Source organism: Tenebrio molitor, chromosome 8 (genome assembly GCF_963966145.1).
Source record: "Tenebrio molitor chromosome 8, icTenMoli1.1, whole genome shotgun sequence".
NCBI classification, from domain to species: domain Eukaryota; kingdom Metazoa; phylum Arthropoda; class Insecta; order Coleoptera; family Tenebrionidae; genus Tenebrio; species Tenebrio molitor.
Window position 1 is genome coordinate 12,686,794 of NC_091053.1, and position 22,019 is coordinate 12,708,812.

At 34.4% G+C, this 22,019-nt stretch overlaps 1 protein-coding gene across 3 annotated transcripts in view; it reads left to right on the top strand.

The window, feature by feature from the left end:
* The window catches only part of sim (single-minded), a 58,166-nt gene that overhangs the window by 16,628 nt on the left and 19,519 nt on the right, over positions 1–22,019 (top strand). For all 3 annotated transcript variants that reach the window (XM_069056671.1, XM_069056670.1, XM_069056669.1), the window contains 2 exons: positions 14,921–15,115; positions 16,448–16,623. In XM_069056671.1, coding sequence (XP_068912772.1) covers positions 14,941–15,115; positions 16,448–16,623 — 351 coding nt within the window. In that variant the 5' untranslated portion in view covers positions 14,921–14,940. The remainder of the gene's footprint in view (positions 1–14,920; positions 15,116–16,447; positions 16,624–22,019) is intronic.

The window sequence follows — 22,019 nt, forward strand, 5'->3', positions numbered from 1 at the left end:
ATTATTCAATAAAAACAATAATATTTATTTTCTTGTTTGTTAATACGTACTACACTACTGTCAAAGAAATGATTTGCTCGAAGCCACCATCTGGAGCTTCAACGGCGGCCCCGAGTGTCAAAATTGCGCGCACCTACTCGGTACATCGCACGCGAAGATGTGTTTTATAAATATTGGTCACACGAGTGGATAACATAACACAAGAGCAAGGTTTCAATCACGTTTCTTCGTCAGCGTTTTTCATCGGGGCCATGAGCACAGTCCCCAGATCTTTCTTTATTCCTTTATTCTGTCGTGGTGCGATTGGTGCGAGTGTGTGGTGGTTCCGGTGGTTTTATTGGAAGATGATACCGTCCAAACGGCAGCCAGGTAGCTCTGATACTGGTAAGGTGATTAACTTCGGGAGTGATGGCCGGCGTGTGAGTTTGTTGACTATGCTGTTATAATGCTGGATAAACAAGTTACCGAAGAAAAGCGGAGGTGGCTGTTATCTCGCCTGGAAAAGAAATTTTTCGCAAAAAAAAATTTTTCGTGTCAAATTTTCAAAAATTATTTTTTTTTAAATCTTGTTCTGTATCTTGAAATGTTTCGAATGGTAATGCGAATTCGCAGCCATTTTGTTTTCGATTTCAATCAAAAAACCACCCATGTTGTATTGCCAATTTATTTGACTTTCCTATCTAAAATATCTTTTTATTTTCAATCTAAAAACATTGTCAAAAATTTTACCAAGACAAAACACGCTGAAAATAAACGTCAGAAGTGGGACGAAAAGTCAATCTCATTTGTCAAATATCTTTTGGCAAACATTTTCTTTGCTTTGTTCGGTGTGATCTTTTGTGTCACACTTGCCCCTCCAACCGTCCGATTTTTCTGTATCTAGGTTCCGGGGGACGTAAATAAATAAAAGAGTGATGAGGAACACCTGTTCATTGTGTACCTGGACGTGTGAACCAACCCCAAAGGTCTCAGGTAGCAAATTATGTTGGTGCCACCTGGGGTTGTGCCATTTTCTAGAAATGTTACCGCCCAGACGACTTTCAGGGGTTGTGTTGTCATATGTGGCGGCCATGTTGTCTTCAGGAACAACATTCAAAAAGAACGCTTGCTTTGACATTTTATACATATACAGAGTGGCGAAAAAGTATGGATACAGCTAAATATGTATCTTGAAAACGGAAATCCGGCACACTGTTAGAAGTACATATTTGAATTTTAACACCGTCAATTGTAATATTTTTGAAAAAAGATTTTTTTTTCTCCATTCTCTGTTGTCAGTGCTACATTGAATATTAACAACAACGATGCCATTTAGTCCTACATATACGATTATCAGAATGGCAGTAAGACAGTAGGTTGCTGTCCTCACGTAAGTATCATGCGTTCATTTAAATTTGTCCCCAAAGTAGGAGTTGAAGAGTCGATTGTGAACGCACGTTATGAATTACAGATTAAGGATCAGCTGTTTAAATCTTAGTTTTTGCAGGAGTGATGCGTTCACAATCGACTCTTCAACGTCAATTTTGAGGATAAATTTAAATGAACGCACGATACAATTACGTATTAGTTGTTACGTGGGCGTCACGAATTATTTGATGTAACTGGTGTTACTACAGACAATATTACTAAATGTACAATTAATATAAATGCCTCCTTCAAGAAATGACTTACAACAACATCCATCATGGGAAAGCGTATCTCTATTATATTATAATAACTAAATCATTGTGTACTTATAATATTACTCAAGGAGCATAAATGCAAAACATGTCATTGCTACATTGAACGTCAACTCGTCAACCAAACATTATCAGTGACGATAAGGCAGTAGACAGTGGGTTGCTACTCTTAGTTTGCTACAATTACGTATTATGTAGTTGCCACGTGGGCATTACAAATCAAAAATAATTAAGTCACCTCGAAACATTAATGCACTTGCTTGGTGTAACTGGTATAACTACTACAGTTATTGATGAAAACAAGAATGAAGTAATAATTTCTATTAACTTTTTCCCATCGACGCTCTTGAAATGTTTACAGGCAAAAGTTAACAAACGGAGAGTTGGTCTTGATTTTTTTTTTGTAAGTGTCAATAAAATGGTTTCCAATAATTATTCTGACAAATTGAATTAATTTTTTCTATCCTCACTGCTTGAGCTACAATTTTAGAAAAAGTAACAAAATAAATCGATCCAAGATGTCGGGTGTTCATTTAAAATGCTCCTCAAAGTTGGCGGATTACTGTTTGTGTTTTTACTCTGCAGACTGACGAGTGCGTTGACGATCGACTCTTCAAAGCCGAAATTTAAATGAACACCCGATACATTTATTGTTGCCAGCTTTCTTGCTGATAAAATATGAAGCAAAATTCTGTTCTCACCTTAAACTAATTTAAAATTGCTTCTCAATTCCATTACTTCAAGGAATTTGCCACTTGTCACAAATTAAAATCTTTGCGTGTTTTTAATAATTCACTTAGTTGTAATGATAGAAAATTTGATAATTGTGGGTTGCTATTAGTTGCATTAATTCCATTGTTGAGATAGAAGTACATATCTCGTAGAATAGATCTCTTCCCACATCTTTTTCTGCAACCTTTGAAGAATGCCCTGAGCCTGCATTTGTTTTATATCTTTTTCTGGTTCCTGTGATCGCAATTTATTTACGTTGAATTTTTTTAATAGCTTTATTAAAATTACTTGAAGCAGTGTTTCATTTTATTAGTAATTTTAAAACTGTTTTTCTGATATTTGCGTAACAATTATCGGTAGATCTAGGGGGCCAACAGCTAAGTGTGGGAAACAGTACAGTGTTGGAGGGTGATCTACTCCTCGGTTTGCAGTTCGAAGGGCTTGGAAATTTTCTGGATGCTGGATGTTTGAGGTTTGCGTTTCCCACAAGACAATGCTTTTTTGAAAATAGTCTCCTTTTTTACAGCTACACAACTACAGAGAATATTTCTTGAAATACATATTTGAATGTCGGTCGAAATAATTTTTAAGCGACTTTTGCCCTCGTGAGCTCTCTACTATTATCACTAAGCTTGCGATAGAGTCTACTAACAACTGTCCGTAGTAATAATGAAGCGGATCATTAACTGACACGTTAAAAGCGGAACAATGCTCGCTGCGACTGCTCGAAATAATGAACTCCCTAGCCTAGCACATAGATTTTGTTGCTGTAAAAACCAGCAGTCGTCCAGTAAACCAAAAAAGTTTAACAACTGATAAGATATGGTGACAATTCAAGCAAAGGACGAATATTAATTTGGCTGACACGACGAAATCTTTTTTTAATTTAAATTTATAGTGACGTTTTTATCAGTGGCGTGCGTATGGGAAAGTGTGATATCAAATCTTGTAAGATACTTATTGATGATTTATGTTATTGATTGAAACAAATGACATGTTTGTTTATACATATTTTCTGGTCTGAGGTTAAGATTTCAACTGTGAAAATGATATTTGAACATCACAGTTATAGTGACAAGAGCACGTTTAAAGATGTGCGCATATTAACCAAATTAAATGTCCATAAAGTTGCATCTTTAAATCGAATTTTTGACAAATGCAGGACTTCTTGTAATTACTAAAATCATCATACACGGCTCAGTTTAGTAATTCTATCATCATTCAATAATTTAAATCGCCTAAATTCCTAAGATCTAATTTGGTAATAAGTGTCGGTGTGTCAAAAATTTAATTTGCCTCCAATTTCGGAACTCTACTTATTAATTATGGTGTCTTATGGGTCTGGTACATCTGGTCTTAGAGCACCAACTACTTACTACATTTGCACTCCCTCTCTGCATACTCTCTGTCGTCTCTGTCAATTCCTATCTTAATTGTTCCCCCTACATAATGTATTGTCTCAGAATAAATACGATTTAAATAAAAAAAATTCAAAGGTTGGTATGCAGGGTGGTAGAATGGATTTTGGTACGTAGGAACTTTACGTGCAATAGTGAAAATCCTCTGGTATTGGCTCCCCTAATTATTTTCCAACAAAACCTTAAACACAAGTGTTGTAGAGTAAAAAAATTGTACCCAAATCCTTTTCTAATTATTTTCTAACGCCTTCTGGTTCTGTTAGACAAGAAAAATGAAATATGTATTAAAAATCTACCGATAAAATAGTAATAGCCATGACTCCCGACAACAATAAAGTTCATTTTTTGACAAACGTAACGAGTTTGCTGATTCCTCAAAGAATGAACTCTTTTAACAAAGAAGAAAAAGTTAACTTCGTAAAATGGTATTACTCCGGATTGTCTTTTAGAGACATGCAAGCAACATTTCCTGTATTCTATCCGCAGCGAACAACTTCAAGTTTGACATGTCAAATATCATACATTGTCATCTTTGGATGTCACCTCGGTTACGCTTCCCAGCTATTGCTATTTTGACAAATTCTTTCATTCTTTTTTCCATTCTTGTGTACTTCCGGAAGTTATTAAAAAACAAAACAAATAAGAATTGGGAACCATTTTTAAAACTCTACAACTTTTGTAATTAGGGGAGCCAATATCCGAAGATTTTTACGGTATATGGAATATTGTGTTCCCAGAAGTTTTCTAATAAAACTGTTTCAAAGTGTGATTGTCCACCTTGCTGAAAGGAATATTTGCGGAGACAAAAGCGTCCTTAAGATCTGTAAAGAAGTCCTGGTAAATTTTTGAAATCGTCACACACACGCGAGTGCAGAGTTTGATGATAATTGATTAAGTAGCCGCCCGTCAACTATTGGACGCCCATGATGTAACTTTTTTCGTTGCAAGTGGAGTGTCATTTGCAACACAGAGCATCTCGGGCAGATTTAAAAAAGCTACATCTAAATGAATCAAATTTGACATATATCTAATGAATGAACGAATGAATGAATGAATGAAAGAATGAATGAATGAATAAATAAATGAATAAATGAATACATCTGGTGCGTGGTTTCTGCTACGGAATTCCAAAGTAATTTAATGACATTCTTTATAATTCAAACACTTCTACATCCTTCTACAATCGTCTTTCCTGCCCATTTTGGAACTGTACTTCACAATTTTTTTTTTGTAATAAACTTAAATACATCATAATGCACAGTTTTTTTATTTACAGGTTACTAAAGTTCATTCACGTTAAATTTTTCCTGTCAAATTGTTGTCATGTTGCAAACCTGCATCTCCTTTCCTAATAATTTTCACATTATCGTGTTGGAGCGATTTGACATCTTTAATTTTGAATGTTAGTTTGACTTAAATTTTATTCCTATCTTATTCCTGTGTAATTTTACCATGGCGGAAAGAAAAAAGTACCTAGGTTTTATTAACAGTTAATTTGAAAATTGCATTAATTAAATGTAGCCCAGAACTGAAAAATGCCTATCAAGTTGACTTGTTGACAGCGAATAACATAACCTCTGCAGTCTACGCATGACATGGTTAGGTTATCAGCCTGTATTGGCGACACACACAGCTAAAATAATATTATTGAAGAAAAAATCACACTGCCAAAAAATTAAATAATTTGACCTTGACGAGGAAAATCCAACGTGAATGAATTTTACATTTAAATTGTCAAGCTAAAAATAAATACGTTGAAAAGAGGTTTCTTTTGTTCGACACTGTCAGAATTTGATAATTTTCTCCTGAGGTGTGAACGGATTTTGATAAATGCCGCCACAACTTGTCAAAACGAAACGTCAAGCTAATTTTAAAGATTTTAAGCGATTTGGAGCTCGTCGAACAAAAAAACGTCGTATTCAACTCGTGGGCTTACTCATGCCATAAAGAGCCGAATTTACACACGAACTCGTTAAATGTTTTTAATATACTATTTTCAAATTTATTTCAATGATTTATTCAACAGTCGCGCCAAATAAATTTCGTATGAATATTTTTCCTGTCAATTTTGACAGAAACATGTATTTTTGCTTAGGTATTGTTCCTGAACATTCGTTATAATATCCCTCTCAGAATTACCAGTAAAAATTAATTACTACTACGGCGGCCAAAAAATGTTGGCCGTCATTATCTTGACATTCACGTAAAATGTAAATAAACCTTTAAGAATCGTAACCTCACTTTTGATTCTTGTCATTTTGACATGGATATTGTTATTCTGACAATCAATTTAAACTGTTTAAAGTTCAGATATTCCAAAAATCCGAGATGAAGGAACAAAATTAGAGCAGTCGTACATGGATAACCTGAGGTAAACGTTCTGTGTAGTAGTTTTGAAATTAACACCCAAAAAAATGCCAATCATAATCAAGACGATAATCATAATGACAATAAAGTATGGATTACACTTTTTTTTTTGAAATGATGGCTAAAATTTTTCGACCAATCGTAAGACTTTTTGGATTATAGTGACTATTCCATTCACCTGTCATTTGTTAAAAATGGACCAATAAAAACACAATTTTACACATATTCCCACTCGTGGAAATTGTATCAATAATACCACTAGTGATCCCAGCGATAATTTTTAACAAATGAATGCAGCCTTGAGAATTGCTTCCAAATGGACTCACGTGTCTTTTTTGTGTTGTTGGAAACATTTTCTTCGATTTCTGCGTTAATTTCTTCTTCCGATTTGCTGCCAAATTCCCAAAGTTGGTTCATGGAATAGTCCTCCGAATACAACTCGTAGTCCAAATTATGTAGACTATTTTTCAAACTGGTTTCACTCATTCAATTGTGCTTGGGAATCTCACTCGTGCTGACGCACTCGACACTCGTGGATTCATTCCCAAGCACAATTGATAATTCGTGACCAGTTTGAATAATAATCGACATAATTTGGACTACTCGTGGTATTATAAATGATAATTCGATAATCCTTTATGTTTCTTTTCAAATGTTTTTATTTTTATTTTTCAAGGCAACGCTGAATACTAGTATCACATTTTTTACTTTTATGTCAAATGTCAATATGTATCGTCAACTTCCTACGAGCAACTTGCAACCATTTTAAGGATTCTATGAAATAATCTTACTGAATTACTTTCGTTCTTCTGAAATAATCTGTTGTAATACTCAAGTTGATTTTAAAACGCAACACTCGTGATATTTTTTTGACAAATTTTCCTGTGCGCGCCTCGGGAAATTAAAACGTCAAAAAATGACACTCGTAGTTGCTAATCAACTTTCGTATTACTTTGTTCTTGCATTATTAACATCACAATCTTTTCCCAATCAGAGTGACTTTTTCGTTTCTTCATTCAGAGTTACATAATTAATCCCGCTTGTGTATATCATACTCATAGTATTGTCTGCAAACCGTTAATTGTACCTACAATATTTCACATGCCCAACAATTTGATTAACGACAAACAACATACGCCCTAGTACGGTTCCTTGAGGAACACCGTTTTCAGCGAGAATACACTCTCACAGATTTTATCTCCAAATTTAGCCCTTGTTTTCTATTAGTTAAAGAGACCCCAACACATTTCCTTTCACATTCGTAGTTTCAAAGCACGTTTTGGTTGAACCACCACATATTTTATTTTCGATTGCCTAGACCTAATCGGCATAGCTTCACAAGAATTTTCTTCCCGGAATTCAAATTGTTCGCCACCTAACAGAACATTTTTGTCTGTTTTGATTCTTTTTCTTTCTTCTTTGATAAGATTCTCATTTATTTGTTTTTGTCAAATTTTGTACTGTTTTTTTTTATTTACCTACCAACACAACTTCGGCTTTGGCTTCTAATCACTTTTTTGAATATATTTTTTCCATTTTAATTTTTTTCTTATTTGTTTACTATTTATTCTTCTAAAGACTGTATGACACGATGCTAAATTTTGTAGAAAATTTGTTATAAAATGAGAGACCCTCGATCAGGACCAATGAACGATCAGGATCATAATCTGTCTTTGTCATTTTTACAGAATTTTCTGTGAAATTTAGTATCGTGTCACACTAGCTTAATACCTACTGCATTTGTCATATCTTGCATCAAACATTTTTTCGTCTTGTTCTCTCCGGATTCCCATCATTTTTTCTTTTTCCATTCATTTTCTTTTTATTATTTTGTAATTTTATTTATCGCTACAACTTCCACTTCTCATTGCATTTTCATATTTCATCTCTTATTTTTTATATTTTAACTTTCTGTTTTTCCCCCAATAACAGTTTTTTCATTCCACATTTTTTTATACAGGCTGTTTGATGAAAAACGCCTCAACCCATAACTTTGTTATTTATTACCCGATTTCAATGAACAAAAAAATCAAAGATATGGTTTTTCAAGCGCTACAAAACAGCCATAAAATGTTTTTTTTTTTGGCGTTATCTTCAATAGCTAACGATAGTCAACTTTTTTTTTTTTAATGGACACATGTAGTTTTTTAGGCTTGGTCTGGTAAGGTTTTTTTTTCTGGATCTAATGATGTATTGAAAGTTATCATTTGGTTCATAGCTAACTGAAAAAAAAAAAAATATTTTTTTGTAGTTCAGCTTATTATAAAATTTTTAAGAGTGCCGTGAACAACAATCGGAATACAAAGTACGATAAATGTCATCTAAACGTCAGCTTAGAAGTTTTCATCTGCTTTTTTAAACTTTTTTTATTTAAGTATAAAATAATTGTCAGTCATGCAGGATAGCAGTCATTTGACTATTATTTTATGTTCGAGTGTAATAAAAATCGTAATTAGTCAAAAACAAAAAGTTAATAGAAAAAATAATAATAATTAAAAAAAAAATATTTTTTAAAATTATTTATGTTTTCCAAGAAAATAATAATAAAACCCTTCAAGATTGCACCTGAAAATTTTCAAACTCACACTTGACATTTGTTGCTATTTATATTCCAATTGTGTTTCACGGCACACTTGAAAATTTCACAATAAACTGAACCACAATTAAAAATTGTTTTATTTTTTTTTTCAGTCAGCTATGAACCAAACGATAATTTTTAATACATCGTTAGATTCAGAAAAAAAAACTTTATCAGACTGAGCCTAAAAAACTACTGAGTCCATTAAAAAAAAAAAAAGTTGACTATCGTAAGCTACTGAAAATAACGCCAAAAAAATTTTTTTTACGGCTGCTTCGTAGCGCATGAAAAACCATATCTTCGGTTTTTTTGTTCATTGAAATCGTATAATAAATAAAAAAGTTATGGGTTGAGGCGTTTTTTATCAAACAGCCTGTATGCACATTTTTCACCCGTTCTTTCATTACGGAATAGTTTCCTTTTAGACACCGTCCGACAATAATTCTCAAGCTGCACAAGAATTCTTTCTCCACCTGTCATTCCACTCCGATATTCAAATTCTAATCAGTAGAAATCAGAAATTTGCATTAACCTGTGACGTGCCTCTTTCATAACACGCATCTAGGTTAACTATCCATCTTCGGGACATTGTTCCTTGCGGCGAACCATTGTCCGTCGGGTTCCGGGAAATCCGCGGCTCAACCGCAATAAAGCGCCCTCTGTCTGCCGACAACGTAAATAAACAGGCGCGCAACAAAACGTTTTATGTACCTCGTCGAATCGTCTTCGAAAAGAAGTCCTTCGATATGTGCGCAATTTTAATTACTTACGGCCGGTAATTTCCTTCATATTTTATTTTAATAAATCTCGGCCGATAATTGTTTCGAGTTTCTAAACGTACGGACTTAATGCGAAATTGCACGCTTACGACACGAATTATCACGACCGTAAATCATCTCATACAAAATTACCCAGGTATTAAGTTGTGGAACATGTCGGCGGAAACAATTGATTTAATTGCGGGGAATTACCCAATTGTGCGACGAGTTTTTCACAGAAAACGACAAATTGCCTTGCGTAACAGCTCCGTCTTGTGGGCAACATGGAGTGCCTCAGGGCACAATCCTGAGCCCTCTTCTCTTCCCTCGTCCTCTTATCCTCAGCTTTTAAACTACAATTGCCACAAGTTTGCGATCGTAAAAACACACAGACACCGTTTCGATATTGATTTGGTCGTCAACTCCAAACTTTTATCTCGTTTTCGATGTTCTTTTTATCAGTTTGCAAGTCGTTCCGGTCTCATTTGAAAAGAAACATTTGTACCGATAATCCCTGTGTTCTGCGAAACCTCCCGTTTCGATTTCTTCTTCTCTTGCAGCAAACTGGTAAAAATAAACGTCGACGTTGTGTGACGTCTGCTGCGAACGCTCCATCGTGAGTTAATATCCTGGTAATCTGGCGAACGTGTCTGAAGCAATAATTAACAATGGTATATTTATCCAGTGGGGCAATAAGTGCAAATTTAGATTACATGGAACATTATATCCTGGATACTTTGTATTTATCTCGACAATAACACGAGAACGTGATACTCGCATTGTTGACACATGTCAAAACGTGACATGTGGGGTTGTCGGGGTATTAATTAATTGTAACAGTTCAAACAGGACTCCGTGATGCCGTTTATGCCTTACCTGCCATTGATGCCTGATATTTTAATTGCGACCACATTTTTCAAACAAGAATTTATTCATGTTCTTTCTGACAGAAAACACAATGACAGCACGCCACAACCATCAGAAACTTGACTAAACTGTTAGGTCTACTCTTGATAACTTGAAATGTGTGTATTATGTGTTCATTGTCGTTGATAAACGCCATCTTCATAAAAAATTGTTTCAACAATGCAAAAATACAAGAAGGTTGTTTTTTACAGTTACGATAAAATATGACCAAGGACGGATCACGTCGGGAAATTTCGGAAGGAATAGTTATTGACGGTCGTTCTTGCTCGGCCACAGGCTCACAACATGCGATTGTAATTATGTAGTACAGAATGTACCAGGTGTTCAATTGAAAAATATTGGTGTGTTTTTTTGTCTCCGATTGGCACCGATCGGATGTTTTAACTTAACATGACATTAAAAAAAAAATTTAGGTTATGTCGGTTGTGTTTATGCTATTACAAAAATGAACCTATGATGGTAAATTTCTGATTTGTCCGTCAAAGCTGACAACCGGAAATGCGTTTAGATTACAGTAGTACCAAAATCATTCAAATTTTCATTGTTAGGTACCAACAGATTTAGTCATTCTTGATCACCCACTATATGATGCGACAAATTATTTCCGCACGTAACTCAAAGATAACAGAAGATCTTGAGCTGCTTGACGCTTCTTCAGGTTTGTGAACAGATGTAAGAAGATGTAAGAGATGAATCACGTCTAAAACATGGAAACTAGACTAGGAATAATAGAAATAAAAATGTATTGAACAGGTTAAGTACCTAGGGCTTTCATAAACTATTTGTGTCACAAGAAGGCTGTGTCTCCATTTAAATACATGGAGATGAAAGCCCTGTATTTTATTTAAGGTGGATTGATCATTGGACATACCCCAAGTAAGATTCAAATTATAATCAGCTGTCAACAACGTTTGCATCCGGTCAAGCGATGTTGCCATATCTGCTTTACGTAATGCCAACTCTTGTTAAATCAATCATAATTTTTACTTTCCCATTACATAAATAGTAAAATTACCATCACGGGTCTAACTATAACTAAACTGCAACTAAATAACGCAAATGTTTTATACAGGCTGATTCACGTAGCCCGTTCATTAGAAACTCTCTGATTTCCTGAAATCATATTAATATGAAAATTGGTGGTTGACTATAATCGACTACTCCAAGTTCAAATGAAATATTTTCAAAATGGTGGCACTTCCGGAAATACCGGAAATCAACGCAATCTTTATTTTTTTTAATGGAAAGGCCTCATTTTGACTTCACATTTCGATTCTACGTTAAATTTTGAGTTTAGAACGTCTTTTTGCCAACACTTATCTGTCATCGTTTTTGACCTATGTCATCTTTTTTGCAAAAAAGCGAGGTTGCAGGGCTTCATTAACAAATTTATAACTCTTGAACCATCGCAAATAAATAATCGTTTTTTTTTAGTTGAATTCCTAAAGACCTGGCCGATCTTTTCCGCCATTAGTGATATTTTTTTTATGTTTCATACGCCTACTGAAATTTTTCAAAATTGCTAATTAAAAAATGTCAAAAACTTCATTTTTTTAAATGGCAACCACCATTTGTGACACTAGATATAAATGTAAAATTTAATTCTAAGCCTACTTTTATTAACATTGTGTATGCCTATTCCCAGCCGTTTTGGAGTAATTTCGATTTTTTGAGTAAAATATTCTTTTTTTTTATCAAATCAATTGTTTTATTTGAATTTTTATTCAAAAATCACATGCAATAAACAGTAGATAACAACGAAATAATAAAAAATAAGCAAATTAACAAAAAAATATTTTCAATGAAATCATTTACATTAAAATATTTTTTTGTTAATTTGCTTATTTTTTTATTGTTTTGTTGTTATCTAATATTTATTGCAATGCTATTTTTGAATAAAAATTCAAATAAAACAATTGCTCATAAAAAAGAATATTTTATTAAAAAAATTGAAATGACGCCTAAACGGCTGCAAATAGGCATACATAATGTTAATAAAAGTGGCCTTAAAATGTAATTTTACATTTATATCTAGTATCACAAACGGTAGTTACCATTTAAAAAAATGAAGTTTTCGACATTTTTAGATTATCAATTTTAAGAAATTGCAGTAGGCGTATGAAACATAAAAAACATGTCGTTGATAGCGCAAAAAAGCGGCCAAATCTTTGGCAAGTCAGTAAAGTAAAAATAAATTATTTATTTCTGATGGTTCAGGAATTATAAATTTTTTAATGAAGCCCTGCAACCTCACTTTTTTGCAAAAAAGATGACATAGGTCAAAAACGATGACAGATAAGTATTGACAAAAAGACGTACTAAACTCAAAAGTTAACGTAGAATCGAAATGTGAATTTAAAATGGGGCCTTTCTATTTAAAAAAACAAAGATGGTATCGATTTCCGGTATTTCCGGAAGTGCCACCATTTTGAAAATATTTCATTTGAACTTGGAGTAGTTGATTATAGTCAACTACCAATTTTCATATTAATATGATTTTGGGAAATCAAAAAGTTTCTAATGAACGGGCTACATGAATCAGCCTGTATATTTTTTTACATTTTTATTTGGGTACGTTCATTTTACTCTATCAAGTATAAGTAATTTTTTTAAGCTTCTGTAAATAGAGAAGACGAGGATCACGTGGCTTGCAGAACTTTCAGAACTCGCTAATCTGCAATTTTGACTCCTTGGGTAATGATCACAGAATAAAGCCGGTCAAATTAATTGTGAACGCAATATGAATCGGTCTGACAGTTTGTGTAAGATGGCGCGCGGTCAGTATAACCTAAAACTTGATAATTTTCAGTTTGATATTGAAATGCATAGTCATCATTACAAATTACACTTGTATAAAATCAGTAAATCTGAATTTTTCATTGGACAATAAAATATCATTGAAACCTACAGTTATAGCTCTAACTGTCAAGCTCCCCAATCAAAACCTCCCCAGAATGCTCTTTTTATCAAATATAGAAAGTTTTCTGTGTTTCCACTTGATTAAAATGTCACATAAAATTTGTCAGGGCAGACACACTACTCCGTTACTGAAAAATGCTGGAATCTAATAAAGTCACAGATCTGGGTTAGGTGTGATGTCAAACTACTTATTGCACAACCGGGTCACATAATTTGTAATCGAGCAGATAAATAAATGTCAATGTCGCTCGAACATCCGCATGACTCAATCTAAGACTTGACTTTTGCATGTTGCGTCATGAGCACAGTGCACTCCAAAAAGTCAAAAAACAACTAAAAACTTCCTCTTCTACCCTTCTAGTGTCCGCGCAATTCGTCCTTGCCACCCCATCGAACACCGGAACAAGCCGGGGGCGTCCTTCTACCTAGTTTTTATTGTTTCGCCATTTATTGTTGACAGTTTCCTGTCGTTGCCACAACAGTAACACTTGCAAGGAAAAGTGTGAGAACCTGTGCGCGTCATAATTCTCAAAATACTAAAATTTAAATGGAGGTTGTATAAATACAACACCGAGGAATTTTTACCGAATTGCTTCCAGATGTTTCGGGTTACCTTACGGAATTCCCCAAAATACCTGTACAAAGTTGTAAAACTAGGAAGATTCACACGATCTCGCTGTCCCCTCAGGGGGGGCATAAATTTGCAAAAATAAACGTAGACAGGTGGGACACGCTCTATTAAATATTTACAGGATCTAGTCTTAAATTGGGGTGATTTACAAGGGTTGGCACGGGTTCAGACAGGATGTGGGGTGGTTTTAGGATTTTGAACGAACGCAACTAATTAAAAAAAGAGTAGTATGGGGGTGATGACAGTTATTTATGCAACTTGTGTATAAAGCAATACTTTTTTCATAAGTGGGAAGATTACGAGCACGCGCGTAGCCAGTCAAATAAATTTGTGGGATTAAAAACTGAATTGAACAATACAAGCTTTATCTATTCTTCTTTGGGAAAACCCCACAATTTGGGGGCGTTCCGTCCTTTGTCCCTTAACTCGTGGACATCTTTACACCTTACCACCCACCACCTGTGACAGACCTGCACCAACGGCTGGACCATCACACTAGTTTACCTGATGTGCGCCACAAAGTCAAGACAAAATGCTTGCGTAACTCTAGTCGATCCAAAAGTGTTCTTGCAGTGTTTCCAGTCACCACCAAAGACCCACCCAGTGCAGGACTAAGGAGCGATGACGTTCACTACCGCGAGAAAAAGTTGGTTCACCACGAAAAAAAGTTAGTCCTTTGTCTTGATCGAATCCTGAAGGGTCCTTGTGGTTTCGGCCGCAATATGCAAATCTGGAGTATCTTCCATCCGCAAACGAGGCCCTCGACATCCGGTCGCCATTTTCAAGTCCTCTCGATTTAAATTACAAATTGTATTTGCCATTTTTTGTCGTAATTAACGGTCGAGTGGGAGTTTCGATCGATTCTGTGGCACTTTGTGGAGTTTTCTTTGAACGTGTGGTTGTTGTTGCAGACTCTTTGGCTCGAGGCGCCATGAAGGAAAAAAGCAAGAACGCGGCGAGGTCTCGCAGGGAGAAGGAAAACGCGGAGTTCTTGGAGTTGGCGAAGTTGCTGCCGCTTCCTGCGGCTATTACGTCGCAGTTGGACAAAGCCTCCGTGATACGGTTGACCACGTCTTATCTGAAGATGCGCCAGGTCTTTCCAGATGGTGAGTCGGAGCTTCATAAAAATAAAATTCAACAAAGTCGAACAGATTGCTTTTGTCATTTAAACAAGAAGTGATTTAGTGTTCGACATTTCTCGATTTCTCTTATGCTAACGACAGTCATAATGTCCAAACTGAACGATCATCGGGGTCACAGCTATTGGTAGGTGTTTGACAAATAGAAAGATTCCTGTTAAACATAAAATGATGGGGTTGCACGCAATTTAGATTTAAATCGACGAAATAGGCGAACTCACTACACCGCGATATAGTGGACACAGATTCATCGGTACTGCGCTGTTCCTCCACATCACATCAAAATGAAATGAAGTGCAACACATAATCAATGAGTTTTACTTTATATCAAACTGTATTTGAAGAAAATCCATCGGTTAATTTTTGAGTTAAGTAAATCCAAACCAGACAGACAGACAGACAGAAATTCTAAAAACTCTTAAAATGTTTTCTGTATCGCGTTTACGTAAACACTTGCAGACTACGGTGTTAAGTTGTCGAATCCTCTCTTCGTAGAACGGTTCTTTCTTTTTCTCTTCGAATTTTGTTAAATTATGATTAAGACTAACTCAGTCTGCTACGGAATTTGTATCCTGTCAACAACACTTTTGTGGTGACAAGAAATCCCAAACTCGATATTAACTTTCATTTTACAATTCTTCGTCGTTTCGTTGTGGATCCAAACAGGATAATGTCAAATGTAGCTTTTTCCTCTTACCAGTACACATTACAGTTATCAGTTGTAAGTGATAAATAAATATTAAGTGCCTTGTTTTTCTCATTTTCAATTAAAAATAATTATTTGTACATGTTTTAAGTGGGAAGTTTACATGCACGAGCGCAGCGAGTGCCGTAATTTGGTGTTGGAGCTTCTTTTCTTTTGTATTTTTTGTGTTATTATCTGAAACGCATCCACTTTCCATAATTTTGAGCAGATTGTCCTTCGTTGAAAAAATTTACTTTGGCACACCTGAGACGCATATCTGGTCCCCAAATCCGAATCTGAACCGCAGAGAAAGTGATAACATCGTCAGGACACAATAAAATTTTGTTTAGCCGCTGACCGTGTGCCCCGATCAGTTCTCATGACATATTGACAAAACTAATTTAAATGTCTCTTCAGAGAAATTACGGGGGCGTTGAAAATCTTACACCCATAGAAGTTCGCGTTTTTATGATGTAAAGCAGGAACTGTCTTTGAATAAACGTAGCGGCGAAATTAGATATTCGAGGTGTTGAGGACAAAACGCATTTAAATGAGAATGGTCGGAATGGTGACAATGAGAAGTTTGAAATGTCGGTGATTTTTTGTTGTTGCAGGTTTGGGGGACGCGTGGGGGGCCACCCCAGTCGTGGTGAATCCCAGAGACGCGCCCATCAAGGAGTTGGGGTCGTATCTTCTGCAGACGCTCGATGGGTTTATCTTCGTGGTGGCTCCGGATGGGAAAATCATGTACATATCAGAAACCGCCTCGGTGCATTTGGGGTTGTCGCAGGTAATTGGAACCCAATGTTTCAAAACACAATTAAAGTAGATTTAATCTTTGTTGTTCAAATAATTTCGAAATTAATTTGAAAAAATTATGAAGTGATGGATACTGCTTGTCCATTTTGGCTTGTTTTCAGTTGAACTAAATTTGAAGAGGAAAAAACTTGTATTTTTCAGATAATTAAAATTCACTCTCTTTAAATTGTATCAAGCGATCAAAAAAAAAAACGGGCAAGTTACGATTATCATGGTTCAGTAGGCAGCACAAGTTTCAAATTTGGGATTGTCAAAGAACCATATTTAAGTTCTCTAACTTCCAAGAGAGAAAATTGTCAGTTGTCAAAGTCAAATTACACAAAATTTAAACTAGGGTTGCCAACCGAGCCATGATATAGTCCAATTTTTACCCTTTTGAGGTGACGTCACGATTTCCTTCCTCGTTTTCTCTATATTGAGACGACAGAAACAGAAAAAAACAAAAAAAAAAAAGAACCGGTACGCCTACTTATTGTTGGTTACTTTGTGGTTATTTTATGCTCCTGTCAATTTGACAATTTTTAATTTATTTCACTTATTACATACATTGATTACAAACATAACCTTTCCAAGCAATTATTAACAAATTTGAAACATAATTATTTAGGATCACTTCAAATTTGTTTCGTCACCGCAAATGAGTAAAAATTGGATTTTGGTCATGAGAGATTAGATTTTTTTTTTAATTGCACGGTATTTTAAAGTGGAAGTACGGCGTAATAAATGATAATATTTTCAAAAATTCGGTTTGATTTTTCTTATAATTCAAATTCAACGCCTTCTTTACCCTTTGCAAAAATTAGCAGTTTAGGAAATTTCTCTTTAATTTTTTCTTGTACAGAGCGCCCAGAAATGTGGTAGCAACTTTTACACAAAGTGTCACAAGATGGCACTTTCGAAAAGCCAAATTTGTTCGATCTTGCAACATTCAATTTTTGAATTTTTTCAAAAGAATATGTTAAGGACGTTTTCCGAACAATTTTTACCCCCTATTTGTGCACTAAAATTTGTCGAGATGTTGCTCGAAGGGTTCAGTTATGCATTGAGCATAATGGTGGTCAATTTGAACAAAATTTAAATTTGAATGTTTTACGTTTGACAATTCTTGACATTTAATTATCTCAATTTAGATAGCGGCGTTGCCATGCATAAAAAAGGTCTCTGTAAAAAAGTGTCATCTTGTGGGACCAATCGAAAAACTTGCTACCACATTTGTGGGCGCTCTGTATGTATGCAAGAAAAAATTAAAGACCCTACAAGGTGGGTGTCCCACCTAAGACTTTTAGGTCTTATATCTCTATTATGTATGAATCAATTTTTGTGGAATTTAACAGATACATAATTTAAAGCGTGAAGATTAATCTCACGTTACACAAGTACCTCCAGTCTTAAAAACGCCATTTTAACTCCCTTTATTTGTGAGTTAAATCATTTAAGATTTATACTAAAGTGTAGAACAACAATAAACATTGGCTTCCGAAAAAATTCATCTCTAGAGGTAGTCGTACTACAAAAAAAAAGAGTAAAAACCGTGTCAATTTATTTAATTTTTCGCAGAATTGTTCAATTATTTTCTTGAAGTAGAAATTGTTCAATTGATTAAATTTTTGGTGTAGACACATGTTTTCTAACAAATATGTACAGTTTTGTGTAGATTCTAATAAAGGAAATGTTTCATAAAATTACATTTTTTATTAATCGGGCATTTTATTGTCGCTCATTTATTCTTCATTCGTTAGAATACCTGTCTTCCAAGATATATGAGATATATGAACTGAAAATCTTATATGGGACACCCGGTAGAAGGCAGTTTTCCTGTTTTATGCCATAAAATTCAAAATGTCATTTGAATGAACCTTCACATTTAATTGTTAAAGAAAAATATCAAGTCGATTTTTTTCTGATTGAATTTAAGTGAAAAGGCAAAATGTATGTAATCACCCAATATTGCAAAATACAAAGTGTCTCTGAAAGAACGTATATCAAGAGTCCTATGGAATTGTGCGGCTTTATAATGTTATTGTGTCGAACTATGTCGAGCAGTTAAAGCCGTCAAATCAGATCACAACTGTCAAACGTAAAATGATTAAATCTTAGCGACAATTGTTATTAGTTCGACGTCTTAGTTGTTTGTTTGTGGTTTTCTTCAGTTTTTCTATATTCTAATATATTACTTTTATTAATCTTACAACAGTCTATTAAAAACCTGTAATTAATGGAGTTACATAAACTTTTTTTTCTATTTGGTACCACCATATGCTATAGAGCGCCAAAAATCAAATATATTCGAATATCACAGGACTCTTGATATACGTTCTTTTAGAGACACTTTGTACAATTTAAATAGATTGAATTTTTATTAACCAAATGTTGAAATCATATTTCTTCAACGTGATTTTTGACCTAAAGTCATAAGAGCACGCTTGCCGTTAGGGCATGCTACTTAAGACTACAGAATAGGTTATTCACCAACGTACTATGTGATTAGGATTACCCCAATTCTTTACAATACGTGCGTTAATAATGTCTCTACACTTCTACAGTCAGGTATATACCACTAATATCGTAAATAACTATTATTTATCATGAATTTGAGTGAAAGTTCGTTTTTTACGACAATGCTAACCATTTTTTTTTAACGTTGACTTAAAGGTGTCTAAATGTATAGGGTGTATAAATATAAATGTGAACTCGCCTCTAGCTAACGTTAAATTTAGCGAAATGGCGAACTATTCTAACGTTGGTCCCGCCCGGGTTGCAGAATAACTTTCTTTCATAAATGTTTTCTGTTCAGTTGAATGAACCATTTTTCAATATTAGATGTCAGTTAGTTTTTAGTTTTGATAAAGATGGGGCAGAAAATTAAAAACAAAGACCCTCAATCACAAATTGGAGATTAAACTTGACAAGAGTGACAGCAGGTTCGTAAGTCATGACACATGCAAAATAATAAGTTATTTAATAAACTAGTTTGTTAATGAAGGCGATTAATAATCGAAACTGTTTAAAGCACGAACGAGTGTAGCGAGTGAGTGGCTTTAATAGTTGAGATTATTAATCGCCCATTAACAAAAGAGTTGATTACAAATTTTTTTCGTTGACCGTAAACTTTTTTTTTTGGTGACAAATTTTGAAATTAAAGACAAATCAAAACCAATTTCATCTTTTTCCATAAAGATGAGACCTTATAAATACCTTCATTCTTTTTTTTTTCCTCAGGGTAGGCCATTTTAAATTTTTTCAACACTTTCTATTCACTTTTCCACAAAGAGTGTCAGAAGACGTCAACTCCATTCACATTCAATTTCACGTAAAAATCACGATTGCTAAGGAAACCTAGTTACCTTTGAAAAATATGACATGCGAATTATAACCAAAAATGTCGGTTTTTGAAGAAGTTAATTTGTAATTGTGCAGTTATGGAGCTATAAAATATAGAAAACCCTGCTGCACTACCTGCTGCAGTGTTGGTAAGTGCAAACAATGCATGTTCGAGGTTGTTTATACATCAAAATTTAATCAAAACGTCAAAATCGCAAAAATCGTTGATTAATGAAAAATAGTGTATTAATGAGGTCCATTAATACACTATAATTTACACAAAAGAATTCATTAATATTGAAATTAACAAGCGGTTAACGGAAAAACGCATTACGTTATACGTCGGGTAAACTTTTAAGGTAAGGCAGTTTTCACACACACCGGGAAAACCGAAGTCGGAGCCGGCACCGGATACAATGTAACCAAATGGAAACTGTCACACATAAGTATCACAATGATACTCATTCGTTTCATGGATATGCGCGTTTTAATCCTTTTTGGAAAATTGACACAGGTTTTTCATCTTTTTCTTGTCTGTCTTAAATGGACAAATTTTTGCGGAAGTTATCGTTTATTGTTGTTCTACAGTTTAAACGATTTAATTCACAAATAAAGGGAGTTAAAATGGCGTTTATAAGACTGGAGGTACTTGAGTACCGTGAGATTAATTTCCACCCTTTAAATTATTATCTATCTGTTAAATTTCACAAAAATTGGTCCATAAATAATGGAGATATAAGACCTAAAACTCTCAAGTGGGACACCTGTATGTATCTCTCTTATTTAAGGACCAATTTTTGTGAAATTTGGAAGATGTACAGTTGTCCCAGAGTTGCGAAAAAGCTCCATAACGTGTTTGTTATTAAAATTATCAACTTTTTTTTTTTTAGATGATAGCTGCGTTTCCACTGCACATTCGGAAAATATTGCGGCATACAGGATGTCCTAATACTATAAAAACACAACAATTATGCTTTTTTAAATGGAATCTACCCATTTTAATTTCATTTTTGGATTCTATGCTAAATTATGAACCAAATCTATAGAGGTCGTTTTTACTTATCTGGCATCGTTTTTGATCTGTGGCACTTTTTTTGCCAGAATTTCGAATTGCAGGCGTCCGTTCGAAAATTCGTACCTTCCAAATCGTTGCATATAAATTAAAAATGATTGAGCCTGTTTGATTCCTGAATGTTCGCCGCATCTGCTGAGTGTTTACTTAACAACCTAGTGAGTCGCATATGCCTACTGCGATTTTTTAAACATAAACTAAAAATGTCAAAAATTCTTTTTTTCAAATGGCACCCCTTATTTATTATTGCACTGGTTGAAAGCTTCCATGTTCAGTTTTTACACTTACTTGGACTACAATCCTTGACCTTGACCCTGTATTTGGCAACATTTTCGGGGGTAAATACACAAGGACTTGATTTTTAATCGGATAGTTTTATTTTTACACGAAAGTTTTGTTGCAACGGAAAAAACTCGAGATCAATAGCATGATAAAATCGCGACAGCTTTAGCTGGAGCGATTTTGTCTAATAAATAATAATAAAATCATCCAGATTTAAAATCAAGATCGAGTGTATTTTAGGGAGATTAATACAAGACAATTTCACAAACACTGTCCAAAACGACTTGAATTCATTTCGAATACAAATGATGCGACATTGATGCAAATTAATTTGACAGCTATGGCGAAACAATCGAGCTACTTGCATTTTAATCAGTTATAAAAAAGCTACGTTGCGTTTAATCACCATAAAAAGCTACCTTGCATTTAATCACTTAACAAATCATCTAATTGGTCAGAATTTGAAAAAATCACCACGGTGCTTGGCCTAATATTATGGAGTGTATTAATCATCGTGAATTTTAAATAAAAAAAAAACAACTTGAATGAAAATTCAAAACGAATTTTTTCACGTTCAATTTTAATTCAAAATGAAGATATTACGCACCAATGGAACATTTTAAAACACAATTTAAGTAAGTACCTACACTCATTTTTATTGTCCAAAAAATTACAAATCACATTTATTCGTC